This window comes from Aphis gossypii, chromosome X, assembly GCF_020184175.1.
Source record: "Aphis gossypii isolate Hap1 chromosome X, ASM2018417v2, whole genome shotgun sequence".
NCBI lineage: Eukaryota > Metazoa > Arthropoda > Insecta > Hemiptera > Aphididae > Aphis > Aphis gossypii.
The window spans coordinates 47,685,726-47,713,419 of record NC_065533.1 but is presented as its reverse complement, the minus strand read 5'-3'; the positions used below and the strand labels follow the sequence as shown (position 1 = coordinate 47,713,419).

Genomic DNA, 27,694 nt, shown 5'->3' with positions numbered 1-27,694 from the left:
GATAACATTGCTGTATCATTGTTATAGCCATTATAGAAATTAAATGCAACTAATTTTTTTGGTAGCATTTCAAATAATTTTCATTACTCAATGTTTGTTAATAGATAAGGCAACCAATGATAGTTTAGTTGTGTGTGACACAAATCTCATCTATATTTCTGATTAATCAACTTTTAATATTATGTTCACTTAAATACTAATTTCCAATAATTATTACCTAATAACTGTTATTTTTCATCCGTGTTACCAAGGTAATTAATATTAATTATTATATATATAAAAAAAAATTGATATATAAAGAAAGATTCAAGGAATATAAAACATCTTAAAGCTTAATAACTTTATTATATTAAATTAAGGTACCGTGATATGCTTTTTTTTATTTTAATAAAGACCAGGTATCTTAAAAGTAAAAGTAAATTTTTTATTATTAAAATCTATCTAATAGTTGTTTCATGATAAATGAACAATAGCAAACCTCTTATTATTTTATTTATATAGATTACATTTGTATGCACTTAATAGAATTATCTTTGTTTTTCTTATAAAATTGATTCCAATAACACAAAAACTCACTTTAAAAAATATAATAACATTTAAATGAATACAGCAATACATTTATTTTGAGTATTTAAAATGGAAATTGAAAAAATGTATGATTAATATAATTAATTAAAATGCAAAAAAAAATGTATACAAAAGTCAGAACAAAAGTAAATAAACAACATTGTCTGTACCAAATATATTTAAAAATATATTTCATTAAAAATAAACAGTATAATTAAAAACTTATTACTTATTTTATTTTATAGTAACTTAAATTGAATGAAAATTATTAGGTCGTAATGAGTTCAAACCATTCTCTAAGTGCATCACTTAATACACCAGGCAATTTATCTACATCTCTTAAAATAACATAAAATGGAAAAGGAAAATTGTCCATGTATGATTCAATACGCACTGAATTATTTTCAAAAATGGGCATTTTGATATCCAGAATAGATTCCTAGAAACAAAATTGTAAATTAGTAATTGTACATAATATTACATTATGAAAATACATTACAACATTACAATACAACATTTTTAAAAGTTGTTAAAAACAAAAATTTGATGATAACAAACATCAATATTTTGAACAAAAATGTATTTCCAATTTATTGAAACTGTTGCTTATTAATTATTATGTTCAGTTTATATTTTTATATAAAATAAACAAATTAGTCTTTAATATTATAAGTATTTAGTTCAAAAAAAATATTTTGAATTTACCTTTGATTTAGGATTGTCAATAACAATAAAAACAATAAATATTCCATTGACTTTAGCTGCTCTGATGGCATTTCTTACAACATCTGGTCCTTCACTTTTTATACCACGACCATCACTCATTATAACTAATAATTGAGCTGGTTGATCTCCAGTATCTAATTTTCCTCTGTCTTCAAATACAGCTGTAGCTAATTCTATAAGTTCCCCAACTTTGGTCTTTTGTTCATCAAAGGTAAAATTTTGCATTAACTTACAACCTGTTTGATCACTAAAAGGTTCACCTAGTGGATGAACAATTCTAGTTTGTTCACCAAAACTCATAACTCCTAACTCACCAGCTTCCACTAATGTGAGCGCTTTACTTACGAGTGCTAGAGACTCAAAGGCCAGCTAAAAAAAAATTTTAAATAATTATTATTTTTATAAATAGTCAATCATAATGTGGGTTTTGATTGTTTTTTTAAAAAAACTTTTTTAACATGTTTTAACAAAGTATAAAAATACTTTAAATATATTCTATTGTTTTCAAAATTATAAATAATGTTTTATTCCCCAAATTAATCATAAAATGAATAAGTCTAAAATTTAAAATAAAATGTACTTTCCACTTGGCATATAAGTGCACATTAGAGGTGCATTTAATTGTAAGTAGATTTTAAAATAAAATAACTATTATAAACTTAATTTAATTTAATCATAAAAAAGTTTTGGTGGAAAAGATTAATGAAATATGAAAGTGAATAATATGAAACATCCAAACTTCATTAACATTTTTATAGACACATTATAAATGGTGTGATCAAGGTTTCAAATCTTATATTCAATAATTTATTTATATTAACTTACAATTTTAGCATGACTATCCATCATACTACTAGAATTATCAACAGCCATAATTATTTGATATTGTCGTTTCGAAGGCCTAGTTCTCCGAAGCCATATTTTATCTTTTTTAAATTGACTAGCAATATAAGGTATAACACGTCTCATATTTATTCGTCTGCCAGTTCTAAAATCTCCCTGCAACCTAGATGCTTTACTTGGTTCTAATACTAGTCGCAATTGTTCACTTAATTCTTGAGCTAAGCTAGAAGTTGCATCCATACATTTATTCCATGCCTCATCAGTCTGAATTTCTTTGTTTTCACTCTAAAATATATTAATAATTATCAATAGATATAAAAATACATTTATCTTTAAAAACTTACATCAAGCCACTTGTCAAATTGATTTTTAATATATTCATTATGATCTTTTATACTGGCAGAATTTATATCATCAATTTCTTCAATATCAACAGTATGAAATGTTGTATCCTGTCCACGTTCAGCAAAATGAGTTAGAACATCCTCACCATCTACGTCAACACGTTCTTCAATATATTCCTCATTTTCTTTAGAATCATCTGGCTCATTCGTAGAAATTTGATTTTTTCGATTTTTTGTTTTCATTTTTTCAGGCAATATTTCATCGCCATTTTTAGTGTCGTTTTCATGAGCATCTTGTTCAATTTCCATTTCTTCATCTTTTAATTCTTCACCTGGTTGGTTTTCATTATTAGGCAAAGGTCGTTCTTCGAGTTGTTCCTACAAAAAAATAAAAAATAAAAAAACAGTAATATTACAATATTATACCTCTATAAAAAAGTACTAACAGTTGTTGCAGCATCTAATGTTTCAGTGTCTCCATCTTTAGATTCTTTGACATGTTTAAACAGTTCTCCATTTTTATTTTCAGCATCTTGGTCGTCATTCATACCATTTTCATTGTCACTATTCTCATCTTGAGTGTCAGTTGTTTTAAGTCTTTTTTTCAAAGGACCATTACTTTCAGCTTAAAAAAAAATATATATTTTTATAAAATTCAAGAATATATTATATACCCATATTATATATTTGAGATATCTGAGAATATCAATAAAGAGTTAGAAACATTACAATAATTGTCGAGTTTTAACTGGAGGAAAATGTTTTATTTAAAATTACTTATATTCATAATATGATATATTATATTTCTTACCTAAAGTTCTATCTATATCCTTCTCACCAGGTTTCATTCTCCTTTTCTTATCCTTAGTACCGGGTTCTTCACTTTGAGTACCTCTATCTTCATTAACACTGTGTCCTTCTTTGGTGTCTTTACTTTCCCTTTGAGATTGGCCTACACCCTGTTGTTCAGGACCTGTGGCTTCTTCTTTATTAAATTCAATGTCTTCATTTTTATCTTGTCCATCAGAATTTTCACAAACTTGATCTTTAGAGCCACCATTATCAAAATTTGAAGGTTGAGCTTCTGTTTGACTAGGGTCATCTTCTGAAGGTTTAGCATTTTCAGAGTCTTGCTTTTTGTCTTCTTCTTTAGGTTCTTCTCCTGTTTTATTTTCATCTTTTTTACCACCATCATCATTTGTATCATCGTCTATATTTGTTTCTTCTAATTCTTCATCATTATCAGTTACTTTAGTGTCATCAATTTTATTTTCATCACCCATTTCTTCATCGCTAGTGTCTTCCAAATCATTTGTATCTTTAGGTTTTTCATCAGGCTCTTTGTCATCTATTTCTGTGTTCTCCATATTTTCTTTCATTGCATCTATATCAAAAGGATTGTTTTCTTCTTCTTCATTATCATTCATTTCACCATCATCTAACTGAAGGTCGTTAGGCAGATCCATTGGTTCTGGCTCAGGTGGTGGTTGTAAGTCACCATGGTGAGGGTCTGCATGATCTTCACCAGTTTCTTCTCCATTTTCATCCATTTCATTTATATCTTTTTTACTATTTTTTTGATCTATTTCATCTTTTCTATCTTGTTCTTCAACATTGTCGTTGTCATTTTTTGCTCCAAGTTCTTTGTCTCCCATAGTTTCTCCCCCTTTTCCATCTTCTTCTTTTAAATCTTCTTGTTCATCACAATTATTATCTTCAGAATCGCTACCCCATAGCTGTTCATCTAAAGTCTCTGCGCCTTCCCCGGTTTCTCCCATTTCTTTATCATCATTGTCCTCCTCATTATTTTCATCATCTGAAAGTTCATTTTCATCTTTATCCATATCATGTAATTTACCATCAAAATCATCTGACATTTCAACACCTTTTTCTTCTTCCTAATAAATCATAAATATAATGTAATGAGACTATCTATTATTTAACATATTAAATAATTGATTACTTTTAAATCTTTGTCTGGTACTGTTTCATTATTATAATCTCTTTTGGCATCTTCGAGTTGATCTTGGCTTTCAATTTGGTCTGAAACATCTTTAGCACCTTCGCCTTCAGTTAAACCCATACCACTTTTCCCATCAGACTGTGTGCCATCTTCGCCTTCCAATAACTCATCAGGTATACAAAATCCCTTAAAAGAAAAATTATTATTAGTAAAATCAAAACATTAAAATTAAAATTTATCAACATACATTTGAAGCAAGATCCGTAAATAAAGTAGCTAGTAAATAGTTCATTTTTGATAAAACTCTATAAACTGTTGTTTGTTGAGTAATAAAATATTGAACTAATAATGTATACTGCTCAAATAGCGGACGACAAGATTTTAATACATTACTACCAATTGATGATTTAAGAACATTTTTAAGTTGCTTATTAATTGAGATTATATCACAGTCCTCTAAGTCAGAAAATAATGGTTGAATAATCAGAGATTTTAACAACTTTTCATCTTCAGTATCTTTTTTTGTGTCTGTATGTTTTTTATAAAGTTTTTCGACTACTAAAAGGATTTGATTAATTAAACTGTTTATTTCGTTTAATGGTGTTTCATTAGCATCAGATACAAAAGGCTGACGTTCAATTTGATGATTTTCAATTGAATGAATGTCATTTATCCATACAGTTTTGTAAAATTTACTTATATATTGCATTATTTGTTCACATATAAGAATTGATGCATCATACTTTTCATAAACTATAAAATTTATATCACACAATTTCATTGCACTGTATGTTTTTTCATCTATTATAGAATCAAGTGTATTATGGGTTAACTTAATAATATCGTCTACATTAGTAGTAATCTCCTCTGACGGTTGTTCTTTTTCAGAATCACGTGGTGATATACCTAGTAATGATGTCATTGAATCAGTTGATATAGAGTCAATATTTTTGTCACCACATTGTAATGCAATTTTAAGTTGTTGCAAAAGATTAATGCTGTTGACCATAAAATTGACAGGTTGCTAAAAAATAATTTTATGATTAACTTCTCAGAGTATTTAAATAGTTATTTATTAGCTAATATATTTTAAGTTGCGTATGCTTTACTCAAAAAGTAAAACAATATGAAACTTATTAACATCATTGACAATATAAATATTTAATTAACCAATATTACCTGAAAAACTTCTGATGGATCAAATTTAATACAATTAGACTCTGTAATTATTTCTGATAAGTATGTCATACTACGGATGTTGACTAGACACTCTATGTGTGAAGCCAAGATTGTTCTTGTTTTCCATGTCATATTCTAAAAATAGTATATCGTTAGATTTAATAATAAATGTTAAAAAAGATATTTTAAATTACCTTTAAATCATTAATAAACCCTTTGATACGATCCATTTCTTGTTGGCCTAACTTAGGAGTTTCAGAAGCAGTTTTGAGAGCAGTAGTTTGTGATACTGATTTTAAAAAATATGATTCACAATCAGACCAAGCACATCGTAGGTCATTATCTACTGGACTGAAATAGAAAAAAAGAGGTATAATAAAATAATATTATATTAAAGAATGTGACAATATAGAGCTAATATAAAAACTTATTAACAGTGAGAAAACAATAGCCAAAATATTTATTTAATGTAATAGTAAAGCTCATTATATAATTATAATGAATTATATTTAATATTATTGACTATAACAAATATAAACACACTCAAACATTTATGGACAACATCTTGCTTACTTGGGTGTTAAAGATTCAAGTGCAGCATTTATATCTATTGGCGGTAATCGAGCAAATTCAACAGAACAATCCATTTGTTCACAACCCATTAAACCAGCTTTATATGATAAGCCAATGCGTTGCAAGGCTTTAAATAATTCAGATAATGCTTTACGTTTTTGTTGTAAAATTTGTTTTGCTTGAGATTTTTGTTTATCTTTTGAACATTCTGGATCGATACTTAGATCACGTAGTTCTTGACTTGATTCCATTACTCCATTTATAAAATCATTTAACTCAATGATGTGCTCAGAATAACCACAGTTAGTCATTATTTTACCAGAAATTGTAAATAACTTTTTAGAATATTTGTTAATATTTGTAAGTACATTTAATGAGCTTGATGGCAGAATATACTAAAATAAAAATTAGAATATTAATACAAACTGATTTAATAGTTACATGCAAGTTGTATATTTACTAAAAATATTTCGCAGTTTTTCAAATAGTTATCAATCTTAAAAATAGGTACTTCGTACTTATCGGCCTTAGTACTTAGTATCCCTGTTTGTGTAGTCATAGCAAATGATGCGGGATTATTCAATATTTCCTATAGAAATAAAAACATCAATAATAAATGATAACTTTTAAATAGATTTTTAATTTTTGTTACCTCATACTCTCGTGTATATTTGTGTAAGGTTTGTTGAACTTTGGTTACAGTTTCTTTTACAGACCAGTAATTAATATCATTCCATTTTACTATTTTTACAAAATCTTGTAACTTTTTTTTAGTATCAGAGCTCAATGTTTCAATACGAAGATTAATACAATCTTTAAATTGTGAATAATATTTATAAAGATTCCAAGATGCACTACATAATTCTGTTTGCTCTTTAGTTTTTTCTCTACAAACTACATCACAATGGAATGTATAAAGTAATTCTAATCTAGCTAAGTATTGGCCTAAAGAAGAACTTTCCATAAACTTTTCTATAGCAGTTACAAGTTGCTGAAAACTATTTTGTTTTTGAAGATATGCTTGAAAAATTGAATACAAATGAAACCACCATTTAGATGAATCATTTTGAATCCTAATAAATAAATGGTATATTATTAATTGTTGAGGTTAAACATTTTCATAATTATATTTAAATTAATATATATTACTTTTTTAGTGAAGTTTTTAAACAATCTTTCCAAGTACTTAACTCAAGACTCCGATATTCTTGGATATAATGAGTTAGAGTTAATGTTAACTCACGTACACTAACACCACGATGAGCAACTTCTTCCCATTCATGGAGCTTGGTTAAAAGAAGTTCAAGTCCAATAAGAAAACGACATGTTGGACTTGACCAGTCGAAATTCATTATACGTTCCACAACTTTAATTATCTACAAAATAGATTATTATTTCATGAAAATTCTAAAAAATAAATAGACTCTTACCGTCTGCAATGTAGGATGATCAGGCCACTCATTCAACAGCTTTTGAATGTGATCTTCTACATTTTTAAGGACTTCAGAAGTCTTTTTAGCATACTCCAGATTAGGATCTCGATAAAAATCATAATAACCTTTTGTATCAAGTTGTTTTGGGTTATTTGCTATGTCAGTAGCCATTAAAAGCCATGGTAGCATTTTACTATCCATAGAGGAATCCAAGTACATAAATTTGGACATTAATAGTTTACCAAATAAACAAAATCTGTCAGAAAATGAATTTTTCACTCTAATAATTGCATTTTGTTGATCAAACTGTTCTGGGGATACAGTTAGCCAATGAGCTTTAGCTGCTGGTCTAACTAAGTCAGTATGTAGCCGACAAATATCATTTATATCTTTATCAGTTAGATTATAAATTTCTTGCGAAACAGAATCCTCTGAAACATCATTATCAAGCTTTGACGGTCCCTCAATATCATTAAAATCAGAATTTTTAGTAGTTGGGAATTGACGAGCAACTCCTTTGGAAATTTCAATTTCTTCGGGTGTAGTTTCACAGAATGATTTTTGTTTATATATGCTATCTTCTTCTCGTTTTTTGTTTTCTTCTTCTTCTTGAAGACATTTCCAATTAAACACAAATTTTTCGAGAACATATTCAATAGATCTCATATACTGTTCAGTTCTATAAGATTTACTACTTAAATACATCATATTACTTAGTTCTTCTAAGCACAACTTATACCACCTTAAAAATCACATAAAACAGTTTAAGTCTCTTTTAAAAATAAAATAAAAACAAAATGATGTTTTATTTACCTAAATTTATCACTTATATTCATTGAAACAGCATCATCCATATTTGTCATTTTTATAATATTTGGACAAAATCGGGGAAATTCTCCAAATAATGTTAATAATTCTATGTCTTTACTGGTAACATGTTTGTCTCTTGATACGCTCCATTTATAATGATTTTTTAACATTCTCATTCCATACCTCATCTGATTAAATTTTTAAAAGTCAATAACTTAACCATAATAAAGATTTTATTTTTAAATTTTACTTGATTAATGGAAAGAAGTATCCCAGTAAGAAGATCTGGATAAGCTGCATATTTTTCGTTTAAGTTATCATGAAAATTGGTAACAGAACTAAGCCAGTTTTCCATTTCATTCACAAGAGCTTCAGAGTCAGAATTTGAATTTATTAAATTGTAAGTATTACTTTCCAGACCATACATTTTTGAAAAACGATTAACTTCCTATAAGTAAATTTTTTACAAATAATATATTAATAACTAAAAAAAAAAAAAAATAATAATAAGAATAAAACTTACCTCTAAAATAACATTGTATAATGGAGGATCTGGCCTATAGCCATGCTTAAATTTGTGTTTATTTAGCGACTTAAGCCTTTGACGATAGTCAACATTAAATGGAAATATATTTGATACACAGTCAACCTTACAAAATAGTTCCTCAGCATTTAATCTACTAATAATTTTAGCTTTCTGAAAAAATTATTCACATATAAATAATATACATAAATAATAAATCATAATAATTTATAATAATTTATACAATTAAATACTTTACCTCAGCTTTATAACATTCAAATTTTACTTGAGATTTTTGAATTGGATCAACGGGACTAACTGATGTTGAAATTTCAAGTAAACACATGCCTAATAATACCCATAAGCAGCCAGCATTAAATTGTATTTGTTTTATTAAGTTATCACGTTCAACATCTGTCATTTTTTTGACATTATTAAATGAATGTAAATCTTTTACGATATGTGATACTACTTTAGCAATATCAAAAATAGCTTTAACCATAGTTTTATGGTGGCCGACTATAGCATCAATTGCACTCAGACAATGAGGATCTTCTCTTGCTAAGTGTACATCTTCTAGAGTATTAAAATCAACGGGCAAAATTGGTGTAAAGAACAATTCTACAAGCTTCAATAATGCTTCAATATTTTCAAAACTATATATATAAAAAAAAACTAAGATTATAACAAAAAAATATTTATAATAATAATTCAAATTATATATTCAACTGACTGAACATCTGAAGTCCATTTAGAGCAATTCCAAATAAGACTTTTAACACACGATAAGTTATGACTGTTATTATCTATGAATCGGATGGGTCTTGGCGCAAATGTATAATATGGTTCTGTTTTCTTCAATAATATATTAGTAATAAAACTAGTAAATAATGGTTGTTCAAATGAGTACAACATTTCCTAAATAAATAGAATAGAGTAAATATATAGATAATAAATAATAATTAACAATTTATTATAATAAATACTTCATCAACAATGTTTTGATTTTCCAAATCATCAACTTTTTTAGGTGTCCATTCTAAATATAATTTTGGATTTTCTACAGCAACTGAGTTCATGGAATATTTTAAAGCCTCAGTTAAAAATTCTATAGTAAAATCGTATTTTAATGAATTGCAGTAAAATGGCGATACAGTAGGAACAAATTTTAACAATAATTTCATAAAATCATATTGTTTATTATGATAATAGTCATCTTCATTTAATATACTATAATTGATACGTGATAGAAAATTTCGTTCAATTACTAATTCCCACAATGGAATAAGGTTTAATTCCATGTCATTCATTTTCTTATTTACCAATTCTAAGGAGAGAAAAAAATTAATAATAATCAATGCAATTTATTATTTTGTTTATTACCTTCAGGATAGTTTGGAATTGAATTACATTTAATGTAGTTAAACAATAGTAAATCGTCTCTTTCGTTTTTAATTTCTGGTGACATTAATGCTTCTATATTATTTGACTTGATTGCTGATATTAATTCATTATTTCGTCTATGATCATAAAAAAAAGAAAATAACTTATCAATTATAAAAATAATGTAAGATAACATGTTTAGCTACATTGCAACCCTTTTTAATAATTTAAGATAAATATGAAAATTAATATATGTATTGGGTTTATGAATGTAATACGATGAATCAGTGGAGTACATAGAAATTAATTTTGGAAGGGGTTAAAAAAAATGTATGATAATATTATAACAATCAAAATCAAATCCCATACTAACCATACATTTCAGGGGGGTTTGAACCCCTTAACCCCCTATATACGCCACTGTGATGAATAAGCTAATAATTTTAAATTAATATAGCAGTAAAATTTAAAATTCAAAAGACTTGCAGTATACTGTTTTAACATTAATAGCTATTATTTATGAATTATGTTTATTATGAGTAATGGTATAAATATATCATAAAATATAAGAGTAATTTTATTATGTCACAAACCTGTATGCTTCGATAACTTTATCACCATGACTTTTGCAACACAAAGGTGTTTGTATTTTATTCTCAAATTTAAATACTTTGAGAAGTCTTGCACAACGTTTGGGTGTTAGATAATTCTTTGTGATTTCAACTATCATTGGGCTGAATCTTTCTAATTCTCTATGTCTAATAAATAATAAGATCATTAAATACAATTAAAATTTAAAATTTAAGTATTTTATTGAGATTTACCTATTTTTTCTAGTACTCATTTCCAACATGGGTAAAAAACTTTTTGTAACAATATTAAAATAACAATGTATTAATACAGTAACAAATTCTTTTTCTTTATCCAAATTTTCAAAAAGAAGATTTTCAATTGTCTGAATCCATATAATCATTTCTTTAAATAGTAGACAATCTCCATCAAGAATAGCAAATGTATTATTACCCAAGTAAAAATTAATGTACTTATCAAAAGCAGTAGATAGAACAGCATAATCGTGCATTATACCACCATCTGTTACCATTTGTCCTAAAAATAAAATAAAATAATTTAAGTATAATATTTAATCAAATAAAATTTTAGTAACTTACTTTTTTTATGTAATTTCGAAGATATCAAATGTTCATCTAAAGCAAGATATAATGCATGATCTAATATTAAATGCAATTTGTTTTCATAAAATTCTGTGGGTTCGTAAAGAGGACGTCCTTTATTAAAATAGACGGGTGGCAAATATCGAAAGTCATAGGGTAAGTCCTCAAAAGGAATATGATCAACAGATTTTTTCCAAAGTGGTAATTCATCAAATCCCATTAATGGAGTTTTTTTTACAAAATTCTTTATAGCTTCATTTTCAATGTCTACATGTGTTAATACTAATTCACTTCTGATTGAAATATCTGAACTTGAAGAACGTCCAAAATAACACAATAATAAATCTTCTATATGGGTATTATTAAAATGTTTATATTTCAAAATATTACACTGTTGTTTTATGTAACTTAAACTTGAAAATTGTAAAGTATCTATTGTTTGGAGATTTGAAAATAAAAATTCATTGGAATCTATTGCATGTTCTTCTAAAACCCTATCAATTTCTAAAATGGCATTTTGTTTTAAATTTTCATTTAAACAACGAACATATGTGTCATTACAAATTTCTCGTATAATTTGTGTTATTGATTGCTCTCGTTTTATGTTTTGAGACACTAAATATGCTGTACGAAGAAGATGATTAATATTTATATTCATTCCAGAAATTAGACTTTTCATCGTTTTATGAATTTTAAGCAATGTATGACTAATTGCCTTGTCACAAATACCTTGTTGCTCTATCATTGAATGAATATCATTATTATTTATTTCATCCAATGGACCCATGTAAATTTCAACTCCACGGTTTTTCATAGCCCTAAAAATTAGTGTATAAATATATAATAATATAATATATAAATATATAATTATTATGCTCACCTGGAAATACTACCATGTTTTGGATCCATAGCTAAGAAAAGTCTAAAATTTTCATGTGGTGTTATAGTTGTAATTTGTCCATCAGAACCGATTCCTTTTTCGCCTAATTCTAAAATCCCATTTGGTTCTAACAATCCATTTAAACGGTCCAATACGGCTGGACTACATAAATTTACATTATCAATTAATAACCAACTACCATCATTTAAGCACTGAAATAAATAATTAAGAAATTAAATAATATTTAAAAATTGAACAGGTATAATATAAACTAACCTTTACTAAAATACTATCAATCCATTCAAACTTTCCACCAGAATTTAAATTACCAATAGAATTAACACGTTCACTTAGAGCTTTAAGTAAACAAAGTAATTTTTCACATACTAACACATTTGCAATTTGAATTAACGTATCAATACGTTTTTTAAATAAGGTCGTTTCAGAGGCCATAGTAGTTACTGTATTATTGGAAACATCTAACAACATAATATAATAAATATAAGTTTAATATAATTATAACTTAAAAATAAAACAAAATTATTTTTTTTGTCTATATTTTACCAGTCATAGTCTTATATTTATTCCACAAAGTTAACACAGAAATGTAATCATTTTGACCACTTAAAAGTTGTTTACCGACTTCAATAAGCATTTTTTTTTCTATTTTTCTAGCAAACTCTTCAAGATGTCTATTAAAATCTGCCTAAAAAGGTAAAAAAAACATAAATTTTAAAAATATAATAATTTTAACTTATTAATTTACTTACTTGCTCAAATCCACCTAATATTTCCATTGTGTCCATAGCTGCATTTACAGATAATACGCGCAATTCATTTCCATATAATTGAGCAAGTGTTTTTATCACTGATGTTTTACCACTACCACTGCCCACCTAAAGGAGCCACAAAAGTATTAATAACTATTAAGATATTTCTTAAATATGTAAAATAGATTATGTGGTAGATTTAGTATTTTTAGTATGAGCCAATCATTAAAAATTGTTATTTTTTATGTAATTTCCTAGGTAATTATAAATATATAATATTATACAATAATTTGTAGTATTAAGGAAATAATAAAATACAAATTCATTGATAACTAAATAAATTTTTATTTTTACTTTATATAAATAATTGAAATAAAAATTTAGAATAAACTTATGTACAGTACAGTTCAAATAAATATAATATATTTAACAAATATATACATTACCAAAATTGGCATCCATTTCATTTTCATACAAACAGCTAAAGAATTCAATGTATGGACATGTGAACCCAAAATCAACTTATTATTACTTTGATCGATTGGCATGCCAATTGCACGTTCACGTGGTACTACAAATCTATTAAACATAATACCAGAAGGAAATATTCTTAAGTAATCATATTTCTTCCCAGTAGTGACAACCATTTTTTTCATTTCCTTGATAACCTACATAAAAATGTATTATGAAAGCAATTATAAATACAAATAAAACTAGGTCAGAGAATTTTAAGTTCTTCAAATATATATGAATAAATTCCATCCATCAAAAGAATGTAATAACTAGGGCTCAGATTTATATGTATTTAAGCTACTAAAATATGTATATAAATATGTACTAAAAAACTCAAAATATGTATTTTACTAATATGATTTATTTATTAATAGTAAAATTATTAAAAATATATATTAAAAATTCTTGATTACAATTTATGATTACATGTATTTTTAAATTTTCAATCGTTATCTATCATTTATTGAAGTCATAAATATCGAACATAATATATCGACCATAGATTAAGTTTAATAATTGGTATTATTTTGTACTTTTGGAAACTTGGGAAATTGTTTGTATTGAAAAATATAGTCGTACCTATATAATTAATAATTATTAATAAATCGTAAATGAACAAATTGTCGAAATACGAAGGAAAAAATGGAAATATTAAGAAATATTTAAAAATATCTACTTATGCAAAATATGTAAAATAAAATATAGTTAATTTTATTGGAAATCCCTTGAAATGAATTTATCACTTACCTAAATTAATTTATCAAAAATATAAAGTAGTAAATATATGTATTTACATATAAAACCAAGCCCTAGTAATAACACAAATATACCTAACAATGTATGTTTGGAGAGAGATAGATTTTTTTTTTAGATAGCATACTTCTACCTCCATACATTTATATTCTATTGAAAAACTAGACAAGTCAAAAATAACACAACTTAATTTGTTTTTTGAAACCCATAGGTTAAGATATAATTATTTTTTTTAATTTTTAAGTATTAATAATTCTGAAAAAGACTGTTTTATTACACAACCTAACCTTGTACTTAAATAAAAAAATGACCTCAGTTATATTTATTTAAAGTGTCAAAATATCTCTGACCAAAATATATATATAAATAATAAGCAGTAATTGATATAGTATGACAATACGTACCTCATTTTCCAAGCTTTTTAGATTGGGTGAACGATCAGTAAATATTAATGGTAAATGATCTAAGATATTACATTTCAGTTTCAATGTTACATCAACCCAACGTAATATATCTCTTAGATTAAATTCTACATTATATTTTTTAGAGAAAGACAATGTAAATTTTACTACTTTTTTTAAATTCAATGGCCGAATCTTTGAATCTTGTGCGTGATAAGCTGTATTTATTATGCTCACTATATTTTTGAAGTCTAATGTATTTAAATGAACCTAAAACAAAATCATGATTAACATTAATTAATGTTATTAGAATTATTAATGCAATTTAATTTATAATAGGTATTAGATAATTTTTAGTTACTTGAAGAAAACGATTTAAAAATGATTTTGGTAATCCTTTTCGTGCTCCTCCTTCACTCATTGGATTTTGACAAGCAAATAATTTAGTTTTCTTTGATTCTATGATAAAAGTTCGGCCAAGTTCAGGTATATATAATTCACCTCTATGATCAAGAACTGCATTTAACCCTTCAAGTACTGATTGTGACGCTAAATTTAACTATTAAAATCCACATAATAAACATTCATTATACTTATTATTTTTACTATGTACTAAAGTAATAACATAATATTAATACTAATTTGTCTTTTTTTAAAATAACAAAATATTTAGTATTTGTCAAATAAAAGAATTACTTATAATACACTCTGCTATAAAACAAGAAAATATATTTTTGCAATGCAATTTATTAATACTTTAAAGCTAAGATCAGTAATTTGTGGCCCACAAACCAACATGTGACCTAGGCCATAAATGTACTGTGCATTATATTATGTATTTATGATATATTGTATATGTTATCTTTGATGATATAAAACTAGTATATCAAAAATATTATATTTCTAACAGCGTTTAGTAAGAAGTTGATATGTATACATTGTAATTCATATTTAAATGATATCAGTATACTTACTGGTTAAGTAAGCACAGAAAAAACTTAAATATCAAAACTTAATTACTAATTTGATATATTAAATCATCTACATAAATTAAAAACAAACATTTTATACTTTATTATACCCCATGATAAAAACAGAAAATTAATTATTTAGACCTTAGTATAAAATAAAATTTCTGACCTAGGCTTCATAGAATATTTTGTACACTGTGAGAAGTATTTGAAAATCAAATAAGAATCTAAAAATTTTAAAATATAAACTAAAATAGTATATCGTACTTCATCTAATAAAATCCAATTTCCTTCTTTTAATGCTCTTAAAAAAGGACCATCTCTCCATTCAAAACAACCACCTTCACCACCATCTGTAGGTAAATCTGCGCCAAATAGGTCTGACACATCTGTTTGTTCCGAGAGATTAATACGTGTCAATTTATGACCAGAAGCTTTAGATAATGCTTGAATCAAGCTAGTTTTGCCAACACCTGGGCTACCTTCAAGCAAAATTGCTCGATTCTCTATCTGCATACATCGTAATAACCTAACAAGATTTGAGTAGGTAGTAGGAGCAGAAAATGAAAATGAAGTGCTTTGTTCTGCTGGCATGTTACCTGATAATGAAATACATGAAAACTATAGTATTTGAGAAACAAAAATAAATATAAATAAAATAATTACCCGTAGGTATGTAATATCCATCATGTCCAAACCATTTTGATGATGATTTTATAGGAATGAAATCTAACAATTTTTTAAACTTATTAATATGTTCAGTTTTTAAAGATAAAGAATGTTTAAGTAAAGTGTCTTTTAAAGCACATTCAATGGCTTGATCGTACCTAGAAAAATATAAAAATACATGTATTACAAAATAATTTAATAAAAATTAAAACTTACGAATGGTTTATTGTATTTTTCTTGTCTAAAAATGTCATAGTTGCTCCTTCTTTATAAATCGTAAAAATTACAATATTATAATGAATATCACTGTTTGGTATTTTGTCCATCATTGTTTCAATAAATTTTACCCAAATTAAATAGTCTCTAATAGTTATGTTCAATTTCAAATAACTATAAAAGTAAGTAATACATATCATATAATTTTAAACATAGTTTTCAAAATGTTAATTAAATAAATACATACAAATAAAGTTATTAAATGAGTAATCAAAAACAATTAACAAGAATATAACATGCATTAAATGCCCTAGTTAATTTAAAAATTAAATTTTAGTATCTACCTCCAAACAAATAAAATTGTCAATATGTCAGTTATGTCAACGGCACTTACATAATGAGTTTATTATTTATAGGTATTCAAAATTTAGATCGAAGCTTGTAAGTGGCTGAGATACATCATTAAATAAAAAGTACACTATTTATTAAATTTTTAAATCATTTTAAATAATTAATTATTGTAGTTAGAAAACAATCAATATTTGTTAAATAAAAGATAAGTACCCTAGGTTAAGTTAACGAAACCTTATAATGAGGCTCTGAAAAAAAATTAACAACATATTTTTTAATAATTTAAATTTAATCCTTTCTTTATACAGTCTTAAATAATCTACTAATTATATAACTTGTTATAAATGTAATAAACAAAGACAGTATATTTGAGTGTACCTTTAACAGATCTCTTCTTTAGTGTTTTAGGTTACACTAATAATAATTTGTATACTTAATATAATATTTAAAGCAAATAGTTACTAGTTACATGTATTGAAATCATTAAGGATTGCTTACCCTTTTAATTGGTCAGTGCTTTTTAACCAGTTAACAAAATCAACCATTGATTTACTCAAAGATAAACTGTTATCATTAGATATTGAAAAATTGTGATTAATAATTTGTACAAGATCATTATTATCAGAACAACTTTCACACCATATTTCTGTTAAACGATTTCTTAGTGCTGGTGATAACTAAAACAATTTATCAATTAAATATAAAAAATACTTTTCATTTAAATATTTATGTTCAATCTAATATTTTTTCTTAACATACTTCTTTCTTTCCATAATCACCTCCAGGGTTCATTGTACCAACAAAACAAAACCCTGAGTGTGCTACAAGTTCTGATTCACTTTCAGCATCTCCAATTTTTTCAGTTAGTAAAAGTTTTCTTTCAGGTTCTAAAAATTAACCAATGTGCAATTCTTTATTTAATAATATTATATAGTCATGAGGTCATAATTTAAAATATATTAAAAACAACTAACCCAACAATGAATTAAAACGTTCTAAAACACTATCATCAGCCAAAGAAATTTCATCAGCTAAAAACATATGGCCATCAGTTATTGATTCTATTAATGGTCCATTTACCCATTCAAATAATCTCTGATCATTATCTCGCTCCCTATTTCGAACAGGTCTCAGTCCACCAAGAAAATCCGAACTTTCAGTATGCTGATGACAATTAACAGTTAATAACTTTTTTTCGTTAATTGCAGCAATCATTTGACACACTGTTGTTTTACCACAGCCAGTTTCGCCAACTAATAAAACGGGTTCATTGAACTCAATTGCTTTACCTAATATAAAAACAAATTATTTTACATACAAAGTACTATAAATAAGTCATTATTATACTATAATATACTAACAGGCAAGAACTATCATTCTTCTAATGTTTTTGGACATATAAACATGTTTAAATCCGGGAGGCTGCATTTCTATTTTTTGAAGTATATGGCGAGTTATTGGCGATGTTTCATTATTTACTATAACAATTTAATTACATTTTTAAATACAAAATTAGAAAAATATAACAATTAATAAAAGTATCTTACAAGTAAATAATCTATCTAAAGAAACAGGACATTTAAAATGTTTTTCTAATACATGTGATATAGTTTTTTCCTCTTCTAGTTTACGAACTTTAGAAGCTAATACCAAAAACCCTGTAAAATTAAATATAAAATTGTAATGATAATAAGAATTATATAAGAATCACAATATTATTTTACCTTCATCTACCAAGTGTTGATTCCAATTATAATTTTCTGTTTCTTTTGCTAAACGGTATCGCTCACCCCATCTGAATAAATCTCTTAGTGTTATAAAACCATGTTTCCCAGCAAATGCAGCACTTCCTTTTCTTGTTGATTGAAGATCTTTCATAACTGATATGACTTTTTTAGCATATGACAAAGGCATTTCACAACGTTGAAACAATATTGTTTCCAACTCATCAGCTGGAATCTCATCAAAGTGCATCTCAATAAAACGATTTTTAAATGCTCTTGATAATATCTAGGCATAAAAAAATGACCAAAATCAATTATTTTCCATAAAAATAAAATAAATCATCATTATAATTAAATCAAAATGATTATTATCTAAACATTATATTACCAAGTATAGCCAAACATACATAATACTGACTAAATTATAAACCAACAATATTTATCAAGAAAATTTACTATATTTTTAATATAATAAACAATTATTATTTAAACAACTTAATTTAACAAATATAGTTGTATGATATATGTATTGTATATTTATAAAACTAAAAAATAATAAATATAAATTATTGATGCATTTTTAATTCAAGAATAAAAAAAATACATCAATTTTAAAACAATTAAAATTAATATTGTAATTTGTACTTTTTGTTGCATTGTTTATGTATTATAGTATATTATAGGACTATGAAGAAAACTTCAATATTATTTTAGCATAATATAAATAATATAATAAATAATAATTTAACTTACTTTACGACCACCATATAATCCTGGAGGATTTTGAGTTGCAAATAATCTAAAACTAGGATGAGCTTTTATAGTAGTTTGTGTTTCTGGTATAAACAATTCACGATTGTCATCTAATACGCGATTCAAAGCTTCTAACACATCAGTTGGTGCTAAATTCAACTCATCTAATACAATCCAATGACCTTTTCTCATTGCTTCAACCAAAACACCTATAAGAATAAACACAGTAAAATTGAATAAAAAAAAATATTAATTGATAATTAAAATAAGCATAATATCAAAATTAGATAGAACATGATGGAGTAAGGATACAAGTTATAAACAGATAATGATGAATAATAACTAATGAGCTAAACATGTCATCAAAAACTAAAAATTAATTTAACAGAAATAGTTTTATAAAATCAATATTCATAACTAACCTTCTTTAAAAACTAGTTGTCCAGTTATAGATTGAGCAGAATATGAACCAATATACTCTTGTAAATCTGTGTGCTCATGATTATTAATACGTACTAAAACATTACCAGATGCTGCAGCTAAATAAGTGATTAGACTTGTTTTTCCAACACACGTGTCCCCTTGAATTAGGACTGGAAAACAACTTAATGAGACTGCTCGAACAAGATCACGCAAATTCTTTTTAACACTTTTTGTTAAAATATACTGTAAAATATTTCAATTTTAGTTAAATGAATGAAATTCTTAATATTATAGTCATAGTATAACCATACTTTTTCAGCAGTTGAAGGTTCTAATATTCCTTTTTGAATCCAATAACCTTCAAAGTGAATAAAAGATTCGGTTTTGGTTGAGGGTTTAGGAATAGGCTGATTAATAACTCCTTGAATTAATTTTTCACCAAACATAGTATTAGCTATTAATGACTCCACACGTTTGTGGGAGGAACTATCTAACTGAGTAAGGAAACTTAAACAGAAAGATTCATATAATGATCTCTGAGCTGCTTGACATGGATTTGAAGACGCTATAGACAATGCACGACAATAAGTTCTTAAACTGTAATGAGGTTTGTGTCCTGTGCCATCAACTAAAAAGTTTTCAGCTTCACGCCTGGCAATTAAGTAAAATTTAGATATAGCGTTTAACTTTTGAGCAGAATAATCTGGTAAATAACAAGCTGTTAAGGTAATTAAATCAGAACGTTCTGTTAACTCTTCCACAAAAAATTCTGTAAACCTGAAAACCACAAATAAAATAAATTAATAAAATAAAAACAACTTAACAATTTAATAAACAATACCTGTTTCTTATGCCAGGAGGCAAGTCTTTCTTTCCCACATCTGTAGCTGGATTCATAGCAGCCATTAATCTAAAATTTGGATGTCTGGATATAGGTGTAGAATCAGTTTTTTCATATATAGTCACAGTTCCATCAGATTCAAGTAAACTGGATAAGCATTGTAGTGTTTCAGCAGAAGCAAGATTTATTTCATCCAATAAAACCCAATATCCTAAAAATATAAGAAATAAATATGTTGCTAAATTTAAATTTAATTTGTTTTGCATCACCTTCTTTTACAGCTTGTATTAGACTTCCTTCTACAAATGCAAAAGCCATTGCAGTCTGACAATGTTTAAATTGAACTTCAAAGCGATTTAATTTTTCATTTAATTCTGACCATGATTTAATAGGTTTATTATTTTTAGTGTTTTTGTCTATAGCTTTTTTTATAACATGCTTCATCAATTTTATCAAATTAGTCCACTCACGATTATTAAAACATGTCTAACACAAAAATATAAATTAGTTATAAGTTTAACATATATCTATTGTAATTATTTTACTGAAATATGGCCCAAAAATTTTGTATTTTGTTCAATATTAAATTCTGCTCTAAAAAGACTTTCAAACTCTTCTCTAATTGGTTTGATAATAATCTTTAATTCGACTGGTTTATAGCCTCCAATGAGATCAACACTATCACTTTGTTGATTCATATTTAGAACAATTAATTTATTTCCTGTATGTTTTGCTAATAGTTGAAGCGTTGATGTCTTTCCTGTACCAGTTTCACCAACAAGCAACACAGATTCTTTAGTAGCAATTGAACAAGCAATACGTTCCAGAAGACACGAAGATGAACGTGTTAAAGCAAACTTTGAATTCGATCTGAAAAAAATAAATATAAAACAAATACATTCATAGTATAATACAACTATAAAAATAATTGCTTGACAGATTTAATTAAAATCTTAGTTTTAATTTTTCTATTCTCAGAAAGGTGAAATAAGTTTTATATATACTTAATACTTAAAAATAACTAAAAATTCAAGATATCAATTTATTTTTAAGAATAGAAAAATAGAAACTACAAACAATATCATCTATAACTTCATATTGGAGAAAATAACATGAATTTCAAGTTCACAACAAAATATTCAATATTTTTATGTACAAAGTACATTAGATAAAACCATAATATTAGATAATATAACTAATAATTATTATAAATAATTATATAATGAATGGCACATGACAACTATTATATGACAAGTATCTGACAAATTTGTCAAATATTATTGGTAACTATTTACATGCATCCACAGATATACTAGTATATAATAAAATAGATTGCTAACTAGCATTATGTAACCAGTTTATTTAATTGAGATAAAAAAGGGAGAAAGCATTAAAATTACTATCGATAACAAGTTCGACACTTAGCATACTTGAATCATAAAATAATGCTGTGATAATTTAAAAAAAAACTTATAATCTCAGATAAAATGGTAAATTGTAGCTTTATTAATTAGCTTTTATGGTTATATTTAACAACATATTGATAACAGTTACAGATGATACCTAATATAGTTGATTTACTTCTCTACAGAAATATTTAAATTATCATAAAATGAAAACATTAAATTCTTACATATAGTTGTCTGTTAAAAAAGAACCATTACGTGGTAATGTAACTCGGCCTGCAATGCAGTGTTTCTCATCCAGTACAACAGTTGGTTTATATTCATTTAAAAAAAATTCTGCTTTAGTTTTCACAACTCCAATTAAAGAAGCAACATGACAAGCAAGTTCAAGTCTTGTTTCTAAAATAAATAAAAAAAAATAATTATTTTAAGGATACATAAAATATTAATAAATATATTGTGTTATAGAATTAATGATTATTTAAATAAATACATAAAAAGATTCAGAAAAATGTACACAGAATAGGCATACATATACTATTTAAGACGTTTAATTTAACCAATTTTAACTTTCAGTAAGTTTCATGACTCTTACTCCATCCATTATAATAATAAAATAATTTAAAATTATCCCGAGCAACTCACTGAAGTTAATCACATTTTTATAAGAAATAAAATTTTAAATCTTAAAAATATTTTATACGCTTTAATATTACTACCATAACAGTATTAACAATGATTTTTAAGTAATAAGATTATATAAAAATGTGGCTTTGAGTAAACAAACCATCAAATGGAATATTTAAAGTAAGTTTACAAATTTTCACAGTACATAAAAAAAGAACTTTATTTGTATCATAACAGTTTATTTTATGATAATAATATTCACTTAATAAAAAAATTATGAAAATTAATATATTTATTTGATTTTATGTTATGTAAATATATATAAAAAAAAAAATTTAACTTGGCAAAAGTACAACCATGAAAACTATCACTGCCAATATATTCCACTTAAATCTTTTATAATTTTTAAGAATTAATTTTAGATGTTATGAATTCTTCTAAACATGTAAAAGGATGTCATTTCAGGATGTATTGTCTTGTCTTGCTACTACACACTACATCAAAATATACATTAAAGAGTTACAATTTTATGTAATTGGCTGTGTAATGCTAAAACTTGGAAGTAAAAATATTATCTGTTTTCTCGTCAGAATATTATAATATTTAATATTTTTATATGAGAAAACACAGATAATGTTCATACTTTTAAGTTTGATAATAAATAATTTAATTTTAATTTTTAAACTAAACACACAAAATTTGAATTGGTGAACATATATTATTTTGATATGGTTTGAGCTGTAAGATTGAGATAAAACATGCGGATGCAACTTCCTTTTAAAGATAATAATGATAATAATTAAATCAATTATGTTTTAAGTTTGTGTTTACTTGGATTTGCTGCACTACAGCAAAATATGTCAATTGCATCTTGGATTACTTTTAAAGCTGATTCACTTGATGTCACGTCATATTCTTTAACAATCCTTGCACACCATTTCATTAAATCTCTAGTAGAAGTTAATCTTCCATTTCTTTTTAAACTCAATATAGCATCACTATTATAAAATCCAGCAGAAAACAATAAGAAAACGTCAATAATTTTTGGAGCAATTGTCTTTAATATAGGAAACTAAAAAATTGTTTTAACAAAATATAATATTAATACATAATTTGTAAATATAAATATGAAGAAAATTTAAATTTACCTTAATTTCAATAACTTCGACGAGTTCATTTTTACTAAGTGGTTCAACATTTATTTGGATATAATGTTTTCCTAATAAATCAGTAGCAATGTTTTGTTTATGATAGTAACCACTATTAGTAGTTATAACTCTTTGAGTAAAAAACAGTTGAAATCCAGTAGCTGGAATAAGTCGATCTCTAAATCCAGGAACAGTCAGTGATCGACTTTCTACAAGAGAGACAAGAACAGCTGCTAAATCACTAGAAGCTGAATCAATATCTTCTAGCAATAACCATTTTCCTTCGGTTACAGCCTAAATATTAAAAACCGTAATTTATACTTTTTTTCAATATTTATTCAAGTAAAACTAATTATATCAAATTGATAAATTATGTTTACATGAAAATTGTATAAGTTAAACGATAAGTATTTTTTGTTATTTTAAGTTAATAATAATACAGGTAACAAAATTCTTAGCAACTAACTTTTGTTAGAGCCCCTGGCTGCCAAACGAATTCTCCAGGAATATCTGTGCAATGATATGATCCTAGCATCATCTTAGAATCAGTTTCGTCACCCAATTGAACAGTAAGTAAGTTTTCATCAGTATGTCCTGAACACATAATCAACAAAGCTTTACTATTTAAATAATAATAGTTTTATTTAATTTGTATGATTTACAGGATTAGTCATAAACATCCAAAACCATTATAAAAACTACTAAATAAAAGTAGATTTAAATACAAAACGTTATCATCATTAATATAACATACATTATTTAACTATATTAAAATACATAGTATTATTGTATTTTCATAAATTTGACCATTATTAAATGAAATATAATTATTTTATGATTACCCAACAAAATGACTGAATTCAATATTAATAGATATAGACTCCTAGTAAAATACCAATTTAAACAGTCTAGTAATAAAATATTAAGAGTTATTTTGTCAAATCCTATTATTTTAGTTTAAGATATAATATAAATATTATTTTAAATTTATAGTAAAAAATAATTATTGTTTAATACAAAATATAAAATTATAAGCATTATATATAAAAATCAAAAATTAGTTGATTAAATTATACAAACCTGTAATATTTGCTAAATAATGTACTAAAGCAGTTTTGCCACTACCGACAGGTCCAACCAAACAAACTGCTTTTCCTGCTGAGACAGCTAATGATAGATTTCTTAAATTTTGTTTTGTGGAGCTAACAAGTATAAGGTCACTAAGCTATATAATAAATATATTAATACATTAGAACATATTTAATTTGGTTAATTTATATAATCTAGATACTACAATTAATTTATATTTAAAATATTATACTTGTTTCGGAGGCCCAACTATAGACAGAGATACTCCTTCGACAGTTGTGTACTGGTCTGGGTCTGATATATATGATTTTAAATAGTCTTTATAATTTGAACTTTTTTTCAAGTTGTATTTTAACATATTTTCTTCATTAGTTTTTTCATCCATATGAAGCATAATAAGATTATTTTTTTCTGATTCAGTCAATTGCAATATTATTGCCATGCATTGACAAGCCAACCTAAAAATATAATAAAATAAAATAACACTTGTTTGTTGTTTTTACTGTATAAATAATAATTGTATTTAAAATTTTACCAAACAACATATTTGTCATTATGAGTTAAATAACAGTTGGCAAATTCTGACCAATCCCATAGGTTTCGAAAATGTTCAGCTGCCAAAGTTAAAGAACGTAAAACATCTTCAACAATTTTTAAATCTGTGTCAGCCATTTTCATTTTTTTAGCCATCGGTGGTGAATTGTTAATCCAAGGCGGTGGATGTTGAGAGTAATAATCTAGTATTATTCTAAACATACATTTATAAAATAATTAATTTACCTATAACATGGGTAATTATTTACATACTAAAATTATAAATATAAAAAACATATGAATTTGCAATAAAAATTTAAACATAGGTACATTTTTTTAAATTGTTTAAATACAAAAATAATTAATTGTTTTAATTAATTAGAATTTAAATTAACTATGCGTATAAAATAACATTGTAAAAAAAAACTTATAAATTCTAATATTTTTTTTATTGATTGACATGTTGAGTGTGTCATAGTATAAAAAAGTAGTTATTACTAGTTTGGTAGTAGAATTTAGAATAACTTGTCTTAGAATACCTATACTAAAAAAACTGTACTAATGATTCTAAATAAAATAATAGGTAAAACATATTATTTTACGACATTTATTTTTACATTAATAATGATAATGAAAGTTAATAAAAAACAAAAACAATAATAAACCCACATATTAAAAATAGAAAATTGTACCTATATTTTATCAATATTTATTTCTATAAAATACGTCAGTGCGCAATCATTTAAGGCAACACAATTTGACAGTCAACTTTCACTTGAAACATTACAATTAATACCATAATATGATATTGTTTATATTATTACTATACTAGTAATACCATTTAATATCAACAATGAATATGATTGCTATCGCAATAGTGTTTGTCGATTTGTTAAAAAATTGCGTACTTATTTGATTTAATTTAACATAAAAATCTAAAATAAGTAAGTAAAAATAGTGACATAATGGCATCTAAATAATATACAATAATACCACACATCACTTACCTACCTACTTAAACATAATACATCGTTTTGATTAATTAAGATTATTGAGGGCCTAAACAGATAATATATATTAATTTATTTTATTGATATTAATTACGACTCTTAGAAGTAATTTAAATTTAAATTATTAAAATTGCTGCGCAGGCATTAATAAATAATTAAAACTTAAAACACTGTGGCAGGCAAGTGGCAACTTCAAACACGTTGGAAAATTCTTAACATTTTGCAGTCCTTAATATAGTTTACACGGCCACAACTAATTAAAAAATGTTTCATGTTATATGGAAAATCTGTTTTTGCCTGGTTCTATACTTACTATTTCAAACGTAATTTATAAAATCGATACCTAATTAAATTGGTTTATTTTTCAACACAACGGGTAAGAAATAGACATATAGATATCAATCAAGATTCAAATTTCCCTTTAAATTATTTTTTCTTGTACTGTAACTAAATAAACTAACAATTTGGGAAAATATACAAGTAGATTACTTTTAAAACTACATAGATACCTATCTATAATATTATGTGAAAGAGAATGAGAATAATAGTACAGCAACTGTACAAATGATGGAGAATATTGGTTGTATTAAAAATACTAATAACAATAGATAAAATAATAATTCTTCACCTCAGCTCGTCCACAGATAATACGTCAGGTTTTTCTTCGTCCATTACAAATAATTCGTTTAACACAAAATAATCAAAACCATGCAAAGTGAATAATGCCGAGTATTCATTTACTTCAAGTACATAAATTATAAAACATACATTGTCGTATTCACACACACACACACTACGACACCGCAACGACCGAAATGAGTTGCAAGAAAAAGCCGCAATACACGTGAGTTACATGATGTATTGATAATACACGATGACCGACTATGAAGGTAGAGTCGAAACACTTTAAACTCGAAAATATTATGACTGTAATTTGAGGTTAACTGTGGGCCTTATAACTTACCACATTATTATACCTCCATAGCTGATAATAAAATACATGTATTCAGTATTGTTTAATTATTATGAATTATGTCATGTTTACATGTGAAATAATTAATATTAGGTAATCCTTTTTTTTTTCCGAAATTTAATCGAA

At 25.7% G+C, this 27,694-nt stretch overlaps 1 protein-coding gene across 1 annotated transcript; it reads right to left on the bottom strand.

The window, feature by feature from the left end:
- Nucleotides 1–601: 601 nt before the first annotated feature.
- LOC114132135 (midasin) lies at nucleotides 602–27,475 on the bottom strand. Its single transcript, XM_027997524.2, has 55 exons — nucleotides 27,224–27,475; nucleotides 25,587–25,799; nucleotides 25,284–25,509; nucleotides 25,043–25,187; nucleotides 24,429–24,556; nucleotides 23,963–24,256; nucleotides 23,646–23,886; nucleotides 22,415–22,586; nucleotides 21,327–21,651; nucleotides 21,051–21,267; nucleotides 20,782–20,992; nucleotides 20,252–20,717; nucleotides 19,940–20,183; nucleotides 19,518–19,726; nucleotides 18,765–19,050; nucleotides 18,588–18,698; nucleotides 18,402–18,518; nucleotides 18,015–18,329; nucleotides 17,800–17,927; nucleotides 17,539–17,717; nucleotides 16,690–16,863; nucleotides 16,471–16,631; nucleotides 16,072–16,403; nucleotides 15,195–15,392; nucleotides 14,837–15,103; nucleotides 13,613–13,834; nucleotides 13,167–13,292; nucleotides 12,961–13,102; nucleotides 12,673–12,875; nucleotides 12,397–12,608; nucleotides 11,514–12,334; nucleotides 11,169–11,451; nucleotides 10,938–11,102; nucleotides 10,345–10,481; nucleotides 9,948–10,288; nucleotides 9,695–9,879; nucleotides 9,221–9,617; nucleotides 8,962–9,135; nucleotides 8,689–8,886; nucleotides 8,442–8,626; nucleotides 7,626–8,370; nucleotides 7,345–7,571; nucleotides 6,848–7,268; nucleotides 6,656–6,784; nucleotides 6,196–6,590; nucleotides 5,817–5,973; nucleotides 5,623–5,757; nucleotides 4,691–5,467; nucleotides 4,444–4,629; nucleotides 3,292–4,378; nucleotides 2,927–3,105; nucleotides 2,481–2,858; nucleotides 2,119–2,421; nucleotides 1,273–1,662; nucleotides 602–1,006 (listed from the first exon to the last, which is right to left on the bottom strand). Exons 1-55 carry the CDS (start codon nucleotides 27,265–27,267, stop codon nucleotides 836–838), a joined length of 14,874 nt encoding a protein of 4,957 aa, XP_027853325.2. The 5' UTR covers nucleotides 27,268–27,475; the 3' UTR covers nucleotides 602–835.
- Between the last annotated feature and the right edge of the window lie 219 nt (nucleotides 27,476–27,694).